The 20350-nt window shown below is 37.1% G+C and overlaps 1 protein-coding gene across 9 annotated transcripts in view; it reads left to right on the forward strand.

Moving 5' to 3' along the window:
- ARHGEF7 (Rho guanine nucleotide exchange factor 7) overlaps nt 1–20350 on the forward strand; it is a 120359-nt gene that overhangs the window by 83786 nt on the left and 16223 nt on the right. For all 9 annotated transcript variants that reach the window (XM_040537164.1, XM_040537140.1, XM_040537165.1 and 6 more), the window contains 9 exons: nt 988–1126; nt 2018–2077; nt 3289–3435; nt 5342–5428; nt 8814–8892; nt 10295–10434; nt 11083–11307; nt 13524–13617; nt 18769–18858. In XM_040537164.1, the coding sequence (XP_040393098.1) occupies nt 988–1126; nt 2018–2077; nt 3289–3435; nt 5342–5428; nt 8814–8892; nt 10295–10434; nt 11083–11307; nt 13524–13617; nt 18769–18858 (1061 nt within the window). The remainder of the gene's footprint in view (nt 1–987; nt 1127–2017; nt 2078–3288; nt 3436–5341; nt 5429–8813; nt 8893–10294; nt 10435–11082; nt 11308–13523; nt 13618–18768; nt 18859–20350) is intronic.

Here is a 20350-nt window from a genome sequence, read left to right on the forward strand (position 1 = left end):
TAAAGACAAGGCTGATTTTATTCCTGGCCATTTAAACTCTTGGAAAATCTTGTCCTGGACCTTAGTTTTCTGAAATATTTGCTTTTTAAGGAAGCCGAGAATGTAGATATTGTAAGCTTCCTTGATAGCAAAGTCAGCATAAATTCCTACGATGTTCTGCTGCCTTTTAATGGAGTTCATGTGGCAAGCTGAAGGGCTGTGCTGCAAACGAGTTCTCGGACATGATCCAAGTATGAAAAGCTGTGGATAGGGGATCTAGCAGTCCATGATACTTGGAGTGCGTGGGTTTCTTAAACCAGCCTTGTTGTCAAAACAAGCATGTTTTATAATTATACCCTCCGTGAAACCCTGGCTCCTATGAGGATAGACTGTATGCCAATTACTTCTGCTGTGGTCTACCATTTGTGTGGCTGCTGGTTAGCTGGTCAGTAGCCCCTGGGATGCACGATACGAGGTCATTAAGTGCCTAAGTGTGGGAGGAAGAAGGTTCTAAAACATTCTGTGCCTTCGCATTAGTGCTTGCCACCTTAAAAACAGCAATGCCCACCTGGCTGAATGTGGAGCTGTTCTCTAGTTTACTCCTGGGAATTACCTTTTTAAACCACCTCTAAGGTCAGATGTCTTTTTACTAGAATAAAGAGGTAAGTAATAAAATATTGTGCAAAGGCTTTATTCTGTAACTTTTGCTTGAAAGGGGTAGCATTTAGGAGCTGTCTCTGATCATCAGTTGCCTAGAGTGGTGGGTGCAATTCCATTTCTGCTCCCTGGATTAATGGTGGACCCCGGATTGACAAATGTCTTTCTGCATTAAACAAAATACAGGAGCAAACTGATGTCAGCACTTATGTTATACTTAATTTTGATTTATTTGGCCTTTTGTTTTACTAGCAGAATTCATTGCAGGTGAAAGCCTGAAGTGAAGAATCTAATGCAGTTCTAATTGTTTTGGTAATTTGGTTTTAATTTGTTTAAATATCTTGTGCACAGTGAGGAGCTAGGAGAATTCATGGAGATGAAAGGTGCCAACAGCCCTGGGATCCTTGTACTGACCACAGGCCTCAGCAAACCTTTTATGCGTCTGGATAAATACCCCACGTTACTCAAAGAACTTGAAAGGCACATGGAGGTATATCTTATCAGCATTTATGTTCCAGCTTAATGATGATTTGACAACAATTATTTTAAAGGTACATGTCAAACATGATGGGACCCAAAATTATCTTTGTTTCCTCTTCCTTCAGCCTTCTAAAATACAGGCTGCAATAGTTTGAAACGGTGCAGTAAACTTCCTGCAAAAGCTAAATGTTTACAGTAAAGCTAGCCAGAGAAGCTAACCTTCACTCCTAGAACAGCCTTGCACAGACTTTGGTTGACTTGATGTTGAGTTCATCTCCTGCACACAACTTGAGGCTACTTTATCTCATAGGAGTGCTGCTTCTCATCTTAGGACCTCAACCTGTTGGACACGTCACCTTGACTTCTACTGAACACTGTCCCAAAATGATCTTTCCAATGGGGGAAGGTGTTTGAGGAGCTACTGTTTCTGCATTTGCATTTTATAGATTTGTGGGGTGTGAAGGAGGGAGAGAAATAGAAGGCATATGGGTCTTCGTTGTGTCACATGGTTTGTCAGTCAGTGACAACAAGACATGCTAAGCTGTAAGGAATGTGGGTTTTGTGACAAAGAAAGATGACATGCCAAATAAAACCCTTTAAAATGAACACTTTCCTACTAGGATTTCAAGTTGGAAAGCAATTTTCTTTGTCCAGTAGTTCCTGTAAAATTTCCTTGGTTCTATTGTAGGCATAAGTAGCAAAGTTGTAAATGGCATTTTACTTTTACTACAAGAAAGATGACCAGTTTTTGATATAAGAGTAAGAAGGCTGTGAAAAGAGAGTAGATAGATCTAAAAGTTTTTATTTTATGGGATTATTTGTATTTAGTTAAGCCTCTAAACACTTTATTATTTTTACTAGAACTAAATCTTTTATTCTGTGCTTTTCCCCTTGCTTTTAGGATTATCATCCGGATCGTCCAGATATTCAAAAATCCATGACTGCCTTCAAAAATCTTTCTGTAAGAGTGATGAAAAATAGATATGTATATTTTCAGTATAGTGTTTTCTAATTTCATCTCCCTCCATTGCTTTTAAAATGTGGAGCTTTTTTGTACACTTTTATAAAAGAAATTTTTGTGAAACTTCTTTTGAGCCCTGGAAATTAATGCAGTTTATGGGCAGAGCTAAGGATTGCAAGCTGTGGGGGAGTTACAGCAAATAGACTATTGACAGAAGAGCCATGCAAGCATTCTGCAATTCTCAGTCTGCCCTCTCACTTGTGCTTTATTTTCCTTTCTATGAGTGCAGGCATGACTAATGACCTAAAGAAGGGCCACAACGCTTGAGTGTATTTTTAAAAAAAAATTTCTGAAGTGCATTCATTTTAGTGGAATAGTGATAGAGTTGAGGAAGAACGGATGAAAAGGAAAACACGAGAGAAACTCTGAAGATAGGAACTTTCAGCAGTAATCAAGGGGATAAGCCTGATTGGAACAAATGAGCTTTTCTTTTTTTAAACTAAAAAAAAAGTGCAACTGCAGCAGGCATATGTTTAATGTATTCTAAGTTACAATAAACTTCTGTGTTTCCTGCTGGGAGTGCATGCTGCTGGTCACCTGGCATTTTTTACATTTTAAAGCAGAAATTTATTGTTACCTGTGTTCAGAAGAGGTTTGGGGTTTCCCCATTCTCTTGAGTACTTCACAAATGAGATGAAAATTCTGAAAAATTGAAGTGAGATGAGTGTGAGTACAGCTAGTAGAGCAGGTTGGCAAGAAATGTAATAAAAATAGGAGCACATGGTTACACACAGTGTTTGCACAATTGACATGGCTCTTTAGTGAAGAAGAGTATACTTTGCATGTAGTGGTGTATTTAGGACAGCTGTGTTACTGTTTTCTGCTCTAGCCCAGCTGTTTTTCTTCGAAGAACAAAAATGTAAAATGTAAAGAAAAGGGAAATCTGAGAAACGGGGTTTCTCAACTGTAGTTTTCTCAAACTATAAATTTGTAATTGAAATTAGTGTATTGAAAAGAAAAGTAATACGGAAGATAGCAAAACTAGTTTTATAAGAAATACTGGTAATGGTCGTTTAAATAAAGATGCCTCAAATTAGCTACTGTCTTCTGTGTGCTACAGTGAAAACAGTAAATACAGCTGTAGTGGTATTTCTACTCTTAACCATGTTGATGGAGTTGATAGAGATGATATTTTTGCCTGTATTTGCTAGGCACAGTGTCAAGAAGTACGGAAACGGAAAGAACTTGAACTACAAATACTAACAGAAGCAATCCGCTGTTGGGAGGGAGAAGATATTAAAACACTTGGCAATGTAATTTACATGTCCCAGGTCATGATTCAGTGTGCTGGAAGTGAGGTAATGTAGTTCTCATCTTTACTGTCAGTCTGTCTTTCCCTATTGTAATTATAATTCTCTCTATCTCTCTCTCTATGTATATATATACACACACACACATAAAATCATGTAGCACAACATTATATATATAATTATGTAGCAGAAACAAACAATGTTTTGAGATACTAATCTAGAATAGAAACTTTCTCCATTGTTTTAAGGCTTTTATAATAAAACGGAAAAAAAACACTCGAAGATGGATGGTCTCATCTGTAAAACTTACTGAAACGTGGCCAATATAACACTTGAAAAATCATCTTATGATGTTTTTTAGGTCTGTTTTTGAAGTGCATAATTAAACAAGGTTTTCCATATGTAGTTATATTACAGGATCGTTTCACAAACAATTATAACATATTTAAATAACTCTGTTACAGTCATACTGTAAGGTGCATGAGGCCCATTTTGCCCTCACTGTTTTGGGAACTTTGAGGTAGTACATTTTTTAAATACAGGTTTGAAAAACAAATGGTTTTGGAGAAATGGACTAAGAGGAGACGTGAGAAAGTCAAAGTTGACATTGCAAAGTGTGGGTGATTTTTAAAGAAAAAAAAAACCCTACCAGAGATAACATTCTAAAAGATTTGTAAAGCAATTGCTAACAGAAGAGAAATGTATACAGATTACTGACATATTTTTACTGTAGGCTGTTCTCCTGTATAATCGATTATGCTTTGAACTTGTTGGGGTTTTTTGAATTGCAACCTCATTCAATTTCCTCCCGTAGAACAAAGATTTCGATGCATATGAGGAAAGACAAAAATGTTTTGCAACTAAATACTTTAAAATTCATCACCTGTTAACTTTCTATCAGATATTTTGCTAGGTATTTATTTAAACTTATTTAAGTAAGAAAGATTCAGTAGAACTCATAGTGCATCTTCTGCAGTTGCCTCTTGTCTTAAAAAAATAAAAATAAAAAGCCACCACAATCTCTCATTCTGATTAAAATGTCAAATGTAATAGACTTCTAGTAGTTTCCACATATATTACAACTTGGCTTTTTGACTAGATATCTAACAGTTTAATTTGTGCAAAAGCAATTGTTTTAATTTCTTTTTATATGACATAGACATTTGTAAAGACCTACTGAAAAACTAATAGAAACATTCAAACTTGATAAGGACCTGTATTGTATTGCAAAGATGTTCGGAATTGAGACAGTGACTTTGAGAACGGATATATTTGTTTTGTCATTAAAATAAAGCTTTATATGTTAATGTTTCTTTCTTTAAGTGGTCATCTATACCAGTTGATTGAGTAAATTTTCTCCTCTTTCCATAGAAGTACTTCTCAAAACAAAAAACTAAGGACAACCTCATAAGTGAAACCAGAATATTAAAAACAGAACAAAGCAATGAATATTTTCATTATGAATATGAGCATTATTACTTTTCTTTCATAATCTTTTTCTAAATCAGAACTTAATCTGACATTATAGAAAAATCTCTCCAATTTAAGAGACACCAAGTCTTGACATTACAGTAACAGCATCCATTCGTGTTATATTAACAAATACATCCAATATGTGATTTTGGTTTTGCTAAGGTCAATGAAACTGTTGTTATCAAATTAAACACCGTCTAGGTGAAATACTGGCCTTAAAATTTCTTTTTTAAAAAATTATAAGGCTCTACTCTCCAGCAAGGGGTTATAGGCATGTGTTACTAGAAATTTTGAAATAGAAAACTAAATAATCCTAACTCTTTTTACATTTATGGAGGCTTAATTTTGCTAGAGATGAATGCTTGTGGAATAACTATAGAGTTGTAACATTGTTGATAGTTTTTAATAATATAAAATATAAAAAGTGGGGAGGAGGCTTGTGATGTTGTATTTACTTTTTCATTTTCTTTTTTTTAATAAGGAAAAGAATGAAAGGTATCTTCTTCTCTTCCCTAACATATTGCTAATGTTGTCTGCCAGCCCGAGAATGAGTGGGTTTATCTATCAGGTAAAGTAATATATGTACATATGTGTATAAATGCTGGGAGTGTTTTTTCCCAAATGTTTCATAGAAAACTTGGAAGGATTATTAAAATTCTGTGTTTACAAAGAGAAAAGATAATTTCTGCAGTAAGAACTGTTCATCTGTGTTTATGAAGTCTAGAAGCTTGGATTTGACTTTTTTGCAGCTGACGATTTCTGTGACTATCAGCAAGACATTTTTTTTTCCACCTCTATGCTTCTTGGTGTTAGCTAATGAGAGGAAGAATTAATAGCTTTTTAGAGCTACATTAGAAAAGGATTCTGTTGTGCAGGCTCATTAGTGATCCTTCTGACTGCTGCTTCAATCTTACCAAAATTACACAGGACTCTTTAAGCTCTTGGTGGTGCGAGTTAGGCTGGGTTACCATCTAGTTCTTTAGGTGTGTCTACGAACAGCAGAGCACTTCTGAAATGAGTCTTCTAGTTTTTCCTGTTTACTGACTCTTGAGTCACAGCGTAGGAGTGATCTCAGGGCTCACCAAGTGGATTTCCTCTGGATGAAGCTGAACTGGAAGGCATACTCCAAAAGTACACTTGATCTGCTTCGAGTACTAATTGGCATTCGGTCCATGGCACCAACCTAGGGCTAGCCCAATGTACTACTACCTAAAACACCTACAGTGTGGCCTTCAGGCCCTTAGCGCTGCCAGATATTTCACTTCACAGGTCCACTACTCACTCCTGGTAGGTGATGGCCGTTAAGTGCTCTAGCAAGTTTCCTAGCTGAGTACTTGCTCTTGCATCCTGACTGTAGTTCCAAAAACCTCCCAGGAGGTGAAGTTAGAGCCAGTGCTTACTCCACAAGTTTCTGAATTTTTTTGTAAACATTCTTCAAGTATGGCTGTGTGATTCTGACATCACAGTAAAACACCAACAGCAAGGGAAAATGAAACAAGTTCTAAAAGGTGGCCCAAGATCCCACCTGGTTTAAGTACTTTTGTAAATCATTTTTTTCAAGCGTTCTGTTCCTTTCTCTCAAGTAGTGATTCATCTGCCACAAAGGAATGCTAAAGGTTTGTAATTCAGGGTTCTTACGCAGTTGGCTACATCCAGTCACAAACTGTGTGACTCAAAAATTCATGTTTGGATTCATGATAGTCAGATTTATCTAAGACATGTAGTTCAAATACATAATCAAGCTTCTGTTATTTTTGTGCTGCTCTTAATAACTTTTAGCTGGTGCTTTATCCTGACATGTATGGAAAAAGTTACTAGAAAAGGCAGGTGAGTGGTAGATCCCAAGTGGCACAGCCATAATTCCTGATGACGGAAGGTGCTTCTATTACAAAGGCAACTGAGTGGAAATTTAGTGTATTAACAAACAATACAGAATTAAGCAATGAATCTGTCAGGCTTAATTCTGCTCTCCTACTTTTAAATTGCATATACTTTCTTCCTTCTCCCTCCCATCTTGTCCCTCAGGTGGACATGATTGTTCAATAAATAAGCAATTTTCTGTGCACTTGTCTTCAGGTTCTGCTCAGGATATTCACAGCCCTTTCTTAATGTTTACTGTCCAACCCTCTGTTGAATACAAAATTGTTGATTTCTTCATAAGTTCTAATGTGATTTTCCTGACACTATGAACTTCTCAAATCCTAATGTCTGCATTTTCACAGCAACGCAAAAGTGTTTCATTACTACTTGTGCTTGAGACTGTGGCTTAGAGCTGTGTTGGGAATACATAGCATGTGCTGTCTGGATCTTTGTTTTGAGGTTCTTGCCCCAGAAGTGGGAGATGGGCAGATGGTGATGCAGCTCCCTCAGTCATTCCAAGAGAAACGATGTCCGTGGAAGCAGCATCTTTACATGCCTCTTTTCCTGGCTGGTGCATGTCTACAAACAGGGAGAAATGAGCATTTCCCGATCCTTACAGTTCAGGTGTAAGCTGCAGCTTCTTCATCTTACAGTACACCCTCCATGTATTTCTGAATATTCCAGTTATCAGCAGGCTTCAGCCATTCTGGTTCATAGTGCTCGTATTTACCACATGCTGTAATGGACTAGTGGAGAGTACATTTATCCATGGTTGTGGATACAAACTATACAAACTATATTTTACAAAAGAGCTTCACAGTTGTTTCTTGAAAGAAGGGGAATGTAAGTTGTTCACGAGTTTGTTTCAATTTTCTGTGTTTTGCTGACTTTGTACTTTTTGTCTCCATGTGGCTCAGGCGATCTTTGTTCTCCATCACCAATCTTTTGCCTGGTGTGTCCCTGTATTCCCTTTGCACCTATGTCAGCATTTCTTGCACCTCACTTACAGTGTGGCTGTATGCTCTGTTATTTGTGAACCAGAAGAACCTGAAAAACAGAATTTTAGGCTGCATTGTAAGGCACAATGCTACTGTGTTCCCTTCATCGGAGAAGCTATTGCAAGGAAGCTTTATTTTTGGCATCTTGGGCTTCAGCATGCTCTTGTGCATACAGAATACTAAGTGGTTTTAGTACAGCTTATAAGAAGCCTTTGTCCATCCGGTAGTCATTTAAAATAAAATAAAATAAAATCCCCTCCACTGGAGCCAAAATTCCTGAGTACATAGGATTTGCACTTTTGCCAGCATGTGCTGAATAGTGTTTCTGTGCAGAAGAATACAGGATCTGTCTTAAAAGAACTTTAATAAAAGTTGCATTTTTGGTAAAGTCTTTCATCCTGACAATATTACATCTTATCTGTTCTGTTTCTAAATGGACAAAAAGTTATCCTAAACTGACTTTTTTTTTCCCAGAATGCTTGGTCTTAAAATGAGAATAGGTTATCTTCTGCAAAATTAACGTGTCCTTCTGAAACTTTAGAAACTTTGAAGATGTTTTTACTGTTTTTGTTCTTTTTCCCCAAATATTTGAGAGTGAATTTAGTAGTGGTAGGGATACCAGAAAGTCTTCAGTATAATTGAAGGATGTGTTTAATGAAATCTTCCTTTCTAAATGTACCACAAACCTTGTTTTGAGAGCTAATCAATCAGTTTGCAAACAAATGTGATTTAAGATCAGTCACCATTGCCTCTAATCATGTAACATGGATGACCCTGAACATCTAAGTTCCCAGAACTTGAGGCTATGATGAATAACCACTGTTACATTCATATGGATTCGTAGCCTGCCCAGATATCAAATAGTCTCATTAAAGTCACAGGTCTCATTTGTAGAAGTTGGGCATTAAAACTTCCATTGCAAGATATCTGTGTGGATTTTAAAATATTTTAAACCTATCAGTACGTGTATGTGTTTTTGCCAGTATACTTAACGTGTATAAATTCATTCAGAGCTTGTAATTACATATTCTTTACACGGTAATGGTTTTGTTTGTTTTGGATATAATTTCAGTGCTACTGCTCTTTTTTTCGCAGGGAAAACTGCCAATGACCGGAATGACTATCACAAAGCTAGAAGACAGTGAAAACCATAAAAATGCATTTGAAATATCAGGTATTGTCTGGAAATATTTCTATTTGCTATTTTATGTTTCAATATCAGATGTTCTGTCTAAACATAGGGAAAAACTTTCTCATTCTGAGGGTGACTGAACACTTATCACAGGTTTCCCAGAGGTTGTAGTTTCTCTGCTTGGAGATACTTAAGAGACTTAAGAGCTCTCTTGATGTGGTCTTGGGCAACCAGCTCTAGGTGGCCCTGCTTGAGCAGGGGTGTTGGACGAAGTGACCTCTGGAGGTCCCTTCCAGTCTCCTCAGCCGTTTTGTGATTATACAAATTTGGTAAGGCATCTACCCAGAGCCTCACTTCAAAATTGCTTTTTAATGCTAGTGTTAAGCAGTTAACAAACTGCCTTTGTATGCGGTTCATTCCTAGATTTCTGTCTTTTAATTAAGGCAGTAGCCTTGGAAAAGGTCCTTCATTGGTGAAGCAGTTCAGACTATGCTACTCTTTGGAAGAAAGGAAATTTCAGAGGGCTTTGCTTTAGAAATAAATGGTCAGTCTCTTTACTGAGAGACTGTTAGTAGCTCTGCTAATTGTGGTTGCAGCTGTGCTTTCTTTGGGTATTTTTCTGTCTGGTAAGTAGTTTGTTTCAGCATGTAACTTAATTTTGAAGAACAGTTCCTGAAGTCAGAATCCTAGGAAAACGCACTGGGAGAAGGATCTACATGATGGAGATCTATACCTTCATTTGTTTCCTGGATCCCTTCTGCCACCAAGCAGGTTGCATTTCAATAAAGGAATTTTGAGGCTCTCAGGTGGCAGGTGGTATAGCACTCAGTGCTGTGAGGTGGAGGGGAAAAAGCTGTTGATGTTGCTTGTTCTTCTGAGATAATAGCTCCAAAGCTGACCTCAGATAAGGAATTTGATGGGTTAAAATGGAGTTAACTGTAGAAATTAAAGTAATCCTGGGTTAATCATCCTGCTGCTTTCCCAGGTGACTTTTGTCTCAGTTTTAATATTAGATTCAGACTGACTTTCTACCTTTTCTGAATGGTGTTTTATCACTTGTCCAGTACTGTAGCTTATAGCCTACAATGTCATTCTTTAGTCTGTATGTTGGCTTTCCTGGGGAAGACGGAGAAGCATAAGGCAACTAGATTGTACCTTTAGACCTCAGGATGAACCTGTCACCTACATCTATTTCTTATGATAAATGTTGTGTTTAATTATCAAAAGCGGGGAAGAAAGGTAGAATTCCTTTGCTTTGTGGAGCATGAAGGAAATCCTATGACATGGAAAAGTGAGATGCTGTGGTTCTGAAAATCCTGGGTAAAATTTTTTCTTGGTACTTAGGGGTTATGATGTTTTAAGAAATGTATATCTTTATTATCAGGTCAGACGTACTAAGTTGTTCTTCTTTGGTTTTCTACATCTTATTTTTTCTGTCACTTAGGAAATATGATTGAAAGGATACTAGTGTCATGTAACAACCAACAAGATTTGCATGAGTGGGTGGATCATCTGCAGAAGCAAACCAAAGTCACAACTGTTGGGAATCCCACCATTAAACCTCATTCCGTGCCATCTCACACAGTAAGAAATGACTTGTGAAGTGAATAAGCGGGTGTAGATAGAGTTAGGTTATCTGGCAAATATACTGCCATGTAAAGCGTTTTCTTTAACATTCGGTTCTAGTTACTAATGGTTATAACTATAGTTTGAGGGGTCAAAATCTTAAGTTTTTAATTGCATGAACAGAATAAATGCTTAGTTCTTGGTGTAACAGTTTAATAGGGTAAAAGAAAATTCATTATAGTTACTTTTTCTATAATGGCTAAGTAATAACATCATCTCTTAAGAACCTTAGAACAGTAGGTTTTAACTGGCGATGTACGTGGGTCTGTGGAGAAAAAATTTCGTGAAGTACTTTTTTTCAGATTTTGAATTTGAGTTGTTTTATATGAATGGATCTAAATTTATCTCGTATTGTGAAAGAAGTGGGAGCAGAGCTGCTTGTAGCTGTTCTTTCTTTAGTGCGTGCTCTATCTACAGTAGACAAAAAAAAATTCTTTAAGCACTATTTTCCAAGCAATAATTCAGTGTTAAAATTTTGAAAGCACAGCTGTAATAAGCAGAAGCACTAGACAGGTGAGATTATTTCACCAGTCCTTCATGGTACTTTGCCTTTATGATGATAATATTCTTTCTCTCCCTTCCCGTAACTGTTATTGTCTTTGACAGCTTCCTTCCCATCCAGTAACGCCTTCCAGCAAGCATTCAGATAGCAAGCCGATACCACTGACTCCTGCATACCACACTCTCCCTCATCCGTCGCATCATGGGACTCCACATACCACGATAAACTGGGGACCTCTGGAACCTCCGAAAACTCCCAAGCCTTGGAGTCTGAGCTGTTTACGGCCTGCACCTCCATTAAGGCCTTCAGCAGCACTTTGTTATAAAGAGGTGAGATGCAGCAGCCCAGAAGTATTGCTCTGTAAAAGGCCTGCGATGAGAAGTTTAACTTTTTTTCTTTTACATAGCAGCAGTTTGCAATTTTGTGTGCATCTTTATATAAAGATGTGCTAACAGCTAGTGCTCAGTCAGTGGTAATGGACTAGTGAACGCTGTTTATTTCAAACAGGCATTTAGTCTTGCAGCTCAGAAAATACAAAGGCTTGTTAGGAGACGGTATCATCGCCCCCGCTGTGTTTCCACTTACTTTCATCCTTTGTCTAGTTACTAAACAAGATTTAAAAACAACAACAACAAAAAAACAGCCATAACCCCCCACAATTAGCAATTCTTAAAAAAAAAAATAAAATTAAAAAAAAAAAGGCAGTTCTTTTTGTTATATTGATCATCCAGGCTTATTGCAAAGTAAGTTGTCTGCTAAGCATGCTGAGAAGCATCTAGAAGAAGGGATTCTGTGGTGCTTCAAAATGCTGTATCAAATCATTCTAAACAGCTCTGGTGGTATAATTGACTCTTGATTCCTCAGTACTTACCACCAGTACTAGGTAAGAGTAACCCATTTAGAAAAGAAGTCAAAATATATATTAAAAAGAAACTGTCAAAATATACATAATTTTTTCTACTTAATTATGGTTAATGTCACCATTTAGCAAAAAAAAAAAAAAAAAACAAAAAACCACAACCAAACAAAAAAAACACCACCCCAAACAACCAGCCTACCACCAAACAAAAGAAACTTAGATTTTAAGATGCTGTTGTAGTTTTTAATTAACATATGGTATGAAACAGGAATCTGTTCCAAGAGAAATACAGTGGTGGTGGTAGGTTGGTTTGGTATTGTCACTACATTTTGCATGGCTTTATAAATACTAAGAAAATAGTAGATTTATGTTGAAAGTCTGTGTTTGTGTAAGGAGGATAATATTGAATGCTTTGTGGCATGGTAATATCTTCTGTTTTGGTATCTTTTCTGTCATGGATTCTCACTGTGCTAATTTAATGCAAAGCAACAGGACCCAAAAAGGGTAACACAGAATCATGGAATGGCTTGGCTTGGAAGGGACCTTAAAGATCATCTAGTTCTAACCCCCCTGCCATGAACAAGGACGCCTTCCTCTAGATCTCTTTGCCCAAAGTTATGCCTGTGAATTTTTTTTGTAAGCATGTGATGTTAACAAAATAATGTTATTTTGTTGGTATATGAATTGCAGTTTTAGAAACTGTAGTCTAAACGTTGTGCCTTGATGTGGTGTGGTTGGTTTTGATTGTGGTGGGTGTGTAACTTGCTTTTTCTTTGTAAATCTCCTAAGCAACAGGGGAAAAAGTGATAGGTAGTCTTCAGTTGGAAGGTTAATATTTGGGCTTAGTTGTTAAAAGACGTTCTCTTGTTTAGCTCTACTACATGTTCATCTCTTTGTAAGTTAAATTCCTTTCATGCCTTTTGTGTGTGGCGCTAAATTCTCCGACATGGTAAAGTTTCACTCATCTTTACGGTGTTTAGCATATTGATAGTATTCAGTCTATCTTCATCATCTCTGGTCTGTCCTGCTCATTCACTCTTTTACTTTCTTGTTCTGTACTTTTATAGAGGATGTCTTGTACCCTTAAGGTAAGGGGTAGACCAGTATATTCCTTTTGTTCCTGTAAAATTAGCATTGCTCCTATAAATTAGCATGACTGCATTATGAGCAGAAATGCTGTATGTGTTGCTGTATTTTTTTGCTGTAGGTCCGTTCTGACAAAGCTCTAAACATTTAAAAATTCCAGCTTTAAAGAATATAGGTATACTACCTTCCAAGCTTCCTTTTTAGGTCCTTTTTTTTTAAACCTGCTTTTAAGTAGAGAAGTCAAATGGGTTGCCTCTTCAATGGTTAAGGGTAAAAAAAAAAAAAGTATTGATACATGCTTGCCTGTTTCCTTCGCTGTAGCTCCCAAACAGCCTGCATGCTTTTGCAGCAGCTTCTCTGTATATTTCTGTTGACAGAATAGATTAAAAATATCCAACTTTGTGTATAGTTGGAGGATGGGTAGAGAAGAAATCAGCCAGTTCAGGCAAATCTGAAGTGCCAAAAAATATTAGTAAACTGAATGTTGGTGCTGTTAGCAGATTTTTAGTTATGAACTCCTGTATGCATCTTAGAAGCTAATATTTGAAATACTGTAGAGAAGCTCTACTTTTTTTTTATATTTATGCTCTCCCCTCACAGGATCTCAGTAAAAGCCCTAAAACCATGAAAAAGCTGCTTCCCAAACGCAAGCCAGAACGGAAGCCATCAGATGAAGAGTTTGCACTGAGAAAAAGTAAGAAAGACTTGAACAAATGTCTGCATAGTACAAAGGCTGGAAATAACATCCGTTTAAATTTTGTGAGAATTAAATGTTCAGTCTAAGCAAGTCATCTGGTTTCCTCTCCCATCAGGGGAAAGGGAGTAGGTATCTAGAGAGGATGGTTTAATTTACTCGATTTAGGTATTTATATCACAATGGGATGAATTGCTTGCTAGAGTCTTACTGTTGACTACAGAACGCAGAAAATTATCCGAGGCTAGGTGAGAGACATCCTGCTTTCCAGTGTGTGTATATAAGATTTTTTAAAAAAGTGTGTGGGTGGGGAAGGTGGAAGTTGCAGGATGATGCATAGAGATTTATTCTGATCAATATTTCTAATCTGCGGTCTGTCAGCAGCACTTGCACTACATTCCTTTTTCTAATTAGCAATTGTAGCTTGCAACTTTGATGTCAGTATGTTTAGAAACTTGTTTAACTTCTGCCACTTAGATAATATTATTCCTTCTGCAAATAAGTAACTATTTTTGGTACCTTCACTTCTGGTGGCACTCATATCCTCTGTTCAGGTATGTTTCTACTCAAGCTAGTCATTTCAGGCTCCTTTGTAGTTGGCTGAGAGGTGCCTTTACAATGTAATTCATGTCCTGAAGTGAACAACCAAACTAGGTCAGGTGAGGTAGGCTGTTGAAGTGCCATGTAAATTCGTGTGAATGAACGATTCAATTAGTTGTGCCAGTAAAAGATAAGGGGCTTAAAATAGCTTGTTTTGACTATGTTCACATCTGAAGACCAGATTCCTTTACAGCAACTTCTGCTTCTCTGTGTCTGTTCTTTGCTCATGAGCTTCTTAAGTTAGCGTCTGTGTGCCCTGAGTGATAAATACATGAAAAGTGTTACTGTAAACGTTGTCTCTCACCAATTTCTGCAGGGTTTGAAGGAAAAAGCTTGTCCTCAGGGCTTATCGTTGGGGTTAGTTCTCTTAAGGTGGAAGTGCTTCTGAGCTTGCTGTGAATTTCCAACAGCAAAGAGTTAAGGTAGTGGACAAAATAATCCTGTCTTTGTGGATGTACATGTGGAATGTTTAGTTCAGGATATTAGCAGATAAGCTATATTTTTATGACGCATGAACAGGGTTCTCTCATGACAAAGGATGAAAGACCTGTTACTGCATAGTAGCAGAGACCCTTCTATGAAGACAGCTTTTTAGGATTTCCCTCTTACTTTTTTCCCCTCTTGTTACTGGCATGAGGAAGAAAATCAGACTTAACTTTAAAACAATAGAAACTAGGTTGTCTGTTGTTGTGCATTGTATTGATTCCATTCTAGCCATGTCCTTAATACACACTACATGGTATTTTTAGGTCTACCTCACTGCATTCTGTGTGCATCCTGTGTGTAGTTGTTAAGTAGCAAATGTGTGGTAGCTTCTATTCATAAGTTTCAAAGCATATCTGGAATATAGAAACCAAAATATCTGGAATATAGAAACCAAAGTTACTGAGACTTAAAAACACCAGTGAGAGCTGAAATAGTAACAAGCACTACATGGACACTAACTGTATTGGATGGTGTATTTATAAATGAGTCATGGCCCTCATTTACATGATGAGTTTCAGGGTATGTTGTTTTTCTTGGTGAAAAAGTTTTATGGTCTACAAGAGGCTTCTTAAATATTTGTGACTGTCATCTGGCTGACACTATTTAAAAACTTGATTCTCTACCATGTCTTCAGAAGAATTATTGTGAACTGACCACATAAGAAGCATCCTCATTTAAATCTAACCAGTCTCCTATAAACTGTTGTAGCTAAGTGTAGTTATGGTTCTCTATAATATGAAAGAAGACATTTTTTTCTAGTCCATTCAAGATAACATTTGGAGAAGACTGTTTTCATCAGTCTCTTGCATAATAGAAGTTATATGTTTAAAATGACACTTTTTTTCACTTTGGGGAAAAGCCAGCAGTGACTTTTTTTTACCTGAGGAAATTGTTTTGACTTTTTTTAACGTAATTTTGGAAAAGTTATATATAGCATTACAGACTTTCTTGACTCTTCTAAATATGCATTTTATACTTCTGTGATGGTGGTGTGTTTTTTGTTTTTAATTTTTAAGGAGCAGAGAACTGAAATACCACTAGGTGGTTAATAAACACCCCAGTATTAACATACTTTTAATAATTGTTTTCTCTAGTTAGATGTGATATTTTAAATTATGTTTACATTCTCTGAAACTTGTTGAATGTGTGATATATCAGTTTTAGGTGGACTTCTGGGAAAGTGGACCTTTGATCTAAATATAATTTTTTATTTCTAATGTTAAGCAATTCAAGAAGTTAGACTGTAAATAATGTTTCATTATTTGAATATGAGAAACATAAGGACAAAAAAAGCTCTCAACTTGGAAAGTAACAGTCTTAGTTTTCCAGTTTAGTTTTATGTCACTAGAAACCCTTATGATGTAGCCCTACTAGTTCCTTTCACTTCTCTAATATTACTGACCGTACTATAGGAAAACAATATTGAATCATAGAATCTTAGAATGGTTTGGGTTGGAGGGGACTCTGAAGATCACCCAGTTCCAACCCTCCTGCCATGGGCAGGGACACCTCCCACCAGACCAGGTTGCTCAGGGCCTCATCCAACCTGGCCTTGAACACCTCCAGGGATGGGGCATCCACAGCTTCCCTGGGCAGCCTGTGCCAGTGCCTCACCACCCTCAGAGTGAAGAATTCCCTCCTAATGTCTAGCCTAAATCTACCCTCTTTTAGTTTAAGGCCATTATCCCTTGTCTTATTATCTACCCAAGTAAAGCATCCTTCCCCATCCTTTTTATAAGACCCCTTTAAGTGTTGAAATGAGGTCTCCCCAGAGCTCTCTCCATGCTGAACTCTCAGACTTTCTTCACAGGAGAGGTGCCCCAGCCCTCTGATCGTCTTTGTGGCCCTCCCCTGGACTTGTTCTGACGGGTCCACATCTTTCTTGTGCTGACCCCAGACCTGGATACAGGACTCCAAGTGGGGCCTCACAAGGGCAGAGCAGAGAGGGACAATCGCCTCCCTCCACCTGCTGGCCACTCCTCTGTTGATGCAGCCCAGGATGCCATTGGCCTTCTGGGCTTCAAGTGTGCGCTGCTGGCTCATGTTGAGCCTTTCATCCACCAGAACCCCGAAGTCTCCCTCTGCAGGGCTGCTCTCAATGAGTTCTTCACCCAGTCTGTGCTCGTGTCTGGGATTGCCCTGACCCAGGTGCAGCACCTTGCACTTGGACTTGTTGAATCTTATCAGGTTCACATGGGCCCACTTCTCCAGCCTGTCCAGGTCCCTTTGAATGGCATCTCTTCCTGCTTTGTATCAGCTGCACCACTCAGTTGGTGTCATCTCCCTTCCTTACTGGGAGGGATCTGTTTAAGAAAAATTAAACTATTATAATAAAGTGTTATATCAGCTGTTGGAGGCTGGAGATTGAGTGTCTGTAATGTGTAGTAGATGTGTGTAGATGTAGCAATTATTAAGGCACATTTACTGAGAGGCGATGTGAGCCTTTTTGGGATGGGAGGGCTTATAGCTGTACTTCAGTGTATTTGAAAACTTTTTTTTTCCACTCCTGATTAAATTAACACCCATTTTGTATGTATGAGAACTTTCAATAAAAGGGATATTTGGTGGTTTTAAGACAAAGGGTGTTACTTGCAGTAATACTTTATTGATTCTGGCTTTTACTGTTCATCTCCCCACCCCCATGCCCCCACCTTGTGTCAGTGATGAGAAGCTTCAGTGCTGTTGTAGTTCTCCTTCGGCCTTTTCCATTTTGTGTAGCTCCTCCAGATTCCTGAGGATTTGTGGGCTGTGTTGAAAACTGCTATGTTAAATTAGCTTTATAACAGGCAAATTAAACTAAATAAGACATTTCAGCTGAGTGCCCTTACAATCCAGATTACAGAAGTGAAATACTTGTTTTGCTATGGTAATAATATAGTGCTGCATTCTAACCACAACAAAATTAAATTATTTTTCCTGCCTTGAAAGAGTAATAACCTGCACTTGGGAATATCTGCATCTCTTAAACTGTGGGGTAGCTATGCCTAGTCAAGGTGATTTCTTCAACAGTTAGCTCATCAGTCAATCCTGCCAAATTTGTTTACAGCTAGCTTTGTGGTGGTGATAATAAATCACAAAAAATAAACATGGATGCATTGGCTCACAGGTAGTGCTATGTCTTGATGTTGAAGGCAGTTCAGATTCATGCAGCAGAGAACCTGGAAGACTAGGAGGTTTTCTGGGGAATGAGGAACACGGGAAAAATGGTTTTAAAACAAAAAATCATCTTGACTTGCCCATAAAATCCTGGTTCCATCTAAACTACGAGTACTTCTAGATTAGTGCGACTGAAATTTCACTCTTTGTTTCACGTGAACAATTTGACAACATTTTCTATTGAATTTTTTTCAGGAATGTTTGCTGTGGACCTATATTAAAAAAATAAAATTGAAATGTTAAGTTTGAATGGTTAGATTTATTTATTTTCTTTTGTAATGCTGTTAACTTCTTAATGTCTGGGAAGTTGAATGTACTCCAGTTTTCATAGATACAGTTAAATGGTAGTGACACATCACTGCACACTGGGCTGAAATTGTGCCAATGTGGTTTTTTTGTTTAATTTTCAGTAGAATGCTGTTTACCTTTCAGGGTAAATCTGATTCATTTGCAAAAGCCAAAAACTGTCAAGATTCCTTTTTTTTTTTTTTTGAATTATATTTTGTTCCTTCATTTCTTTTGGTAATATTAGGGAAGAATAACTGCAGTACGCTATTTTTCAGTTTAACAGTTGTTTGGTTTGAAATCAGAGATATGTCCTATGCAAATTCACATACTCAGAAAATTCCTTCAATGTATGGGTAATTTCTCTGACTTGTATTTTGTCTTTTGTTGTTTTAAACATCTTGCAATAGTATTTTCATTTTTTAAAGTCCTTGTTACTTTTGGTCATTGAAGCTTGATTTTTTGAAATGAGTAAGAGAATTTTAGAAAGTTGATTAGGCTGAACTTTGGTCCCAACTGAAATATGTGGTATTTAGCTTTAAACAAACATGATTTTACAAAGGCTTGTTTGTATTAAGAAACATATATCCATGTTTAAAATTTTATTTTTCCCATTGATTCTAGGTACAGCTGCTTTAGAAGAAGATGCTCAAATTCTTAAAGTCATTGAAGCATATTGCACAAGTGCCAAAACACGTCAAACACTAAATTCAAGTAAGTTAGAAAATACTGAAATGACTGACTAAACCACAAATCAGATAGTTTGCAAAGAAGAGAAGTGTAGTGTCAATGGTCTCAGAACTTTGCAAATTGCAAGCTGGACCTGGAAGAAGTAATAATCTGGTTTTGGCTTAATATCAGTGCTGAGTGTTTAAGTATTGGAAGCCAAGGTCTGTGGTTAGAGATTATAGTTCTTTAAGTGTTTATTTAAAACAAACCATGACAACTAGTCACTTTTTCTTTAAAATTGCAAAAAACCTTCACCAATGAATGAGGGGTTTTGAGGCATCTGTTGACAGTTGCTTGGTATGTTTTTTGATAAATTTCAAGAAGCTGGTAAGTAGTGAGGAAGAACGAAGAATAAGTCATATTTTTTGGAGGAGTATATTTTTGTCTTGTTCTGTTCAACAAAGACTTATGGTACAGAAAAGTAACATAGACCTGTGAAGATTTATTTTATTGCCACCAGTTGTTTTTAGTATTAATTGCAAATTTTAATCCCATCTCATAATTTCAGGAGAAACTGTTCTCAGATCTGTGCGTTGCTTAAAGCCATTTGTAGTTTCCCAGATCAATGCCTAGCTTATTGAAAATCTGTAACGTGCCTCTGGGGTCCTACTTCATTTAATCCAAATCAAGGTTGCCATGTGGAGTTCCTCTGTGTTGTAAGTAAAACATTGCACAAAGCAGGGGAGTCCACCAGCATGTGTTCCACTTACACAAGGAAGGAAATGCTGTTGGGTTTGTTCCAATTTGCACAGTTTCTGCACTGTTGATTAAGGATTTAATTCAGATATCCTTGGAACACAGTATAATGGAACATAATTTTAATGGAAAACTTGGCTGGTTTTGCTGTTGTCAGGAATTAGAAGAGTGGACATCATAGACTCCTTGTCCACTAAATTGATTAAATTTGCAGCAGTAAACACTGTTACTGCTACCACACATCTCTGTGCCTGTTTTGCTTCCAAGCAAAAGCACTTCATACTGAAAATTGAGAAGTCTCAAAATATACTTGCAAACGTAGTTCATGGATTTTCCTAATAATGTTCACTTACTATTATCACCTTGAAAAATTGCAGCTATTGTGTATTCATATGTACTTTAAAATTGGAATATGACCTTGTATTAGACTTTTAAAATGTTTTAAATAATAGCAACAACCTCAATTTCAACTTTTTGTTCTCTACAAACTGTAGGTCTCCAAGGTGATAAAATTGCCAGTTTCATAAATTAGCTGCTATTACATCATTTTTGATTACTATTGACCTATTTTCTAGTGCTACAGTCATTACAGTAGTTTGCTTAATTGGATAAAAGAAAATGAATGTGTTCAAAATTCTGAGGATATACTGGTGTTCCAAACAAAATTAAATGAGATGATTGCTGTTAAATGTATTGACTGTGATCTGTTGGTTATATCCAAGGATAATGTGACAAGAACTGGTCGAGGAAACATTTGCACCTGCACAGTATTGTGTGTGTG

Source organism: Cygnus olor, chromosome 1 (assembly GCF_009769625.2).
Source record: "Cygnus olor isolate bCygOlo1 chromosome 1, bCygOlo1.pri.v2, whole genome shotgun sequence".
NCBI lineage: Eukaryota > Metazoa > Chordata > Aves > Anseriformes > Anatidae > Cygnus > Cygnus olor.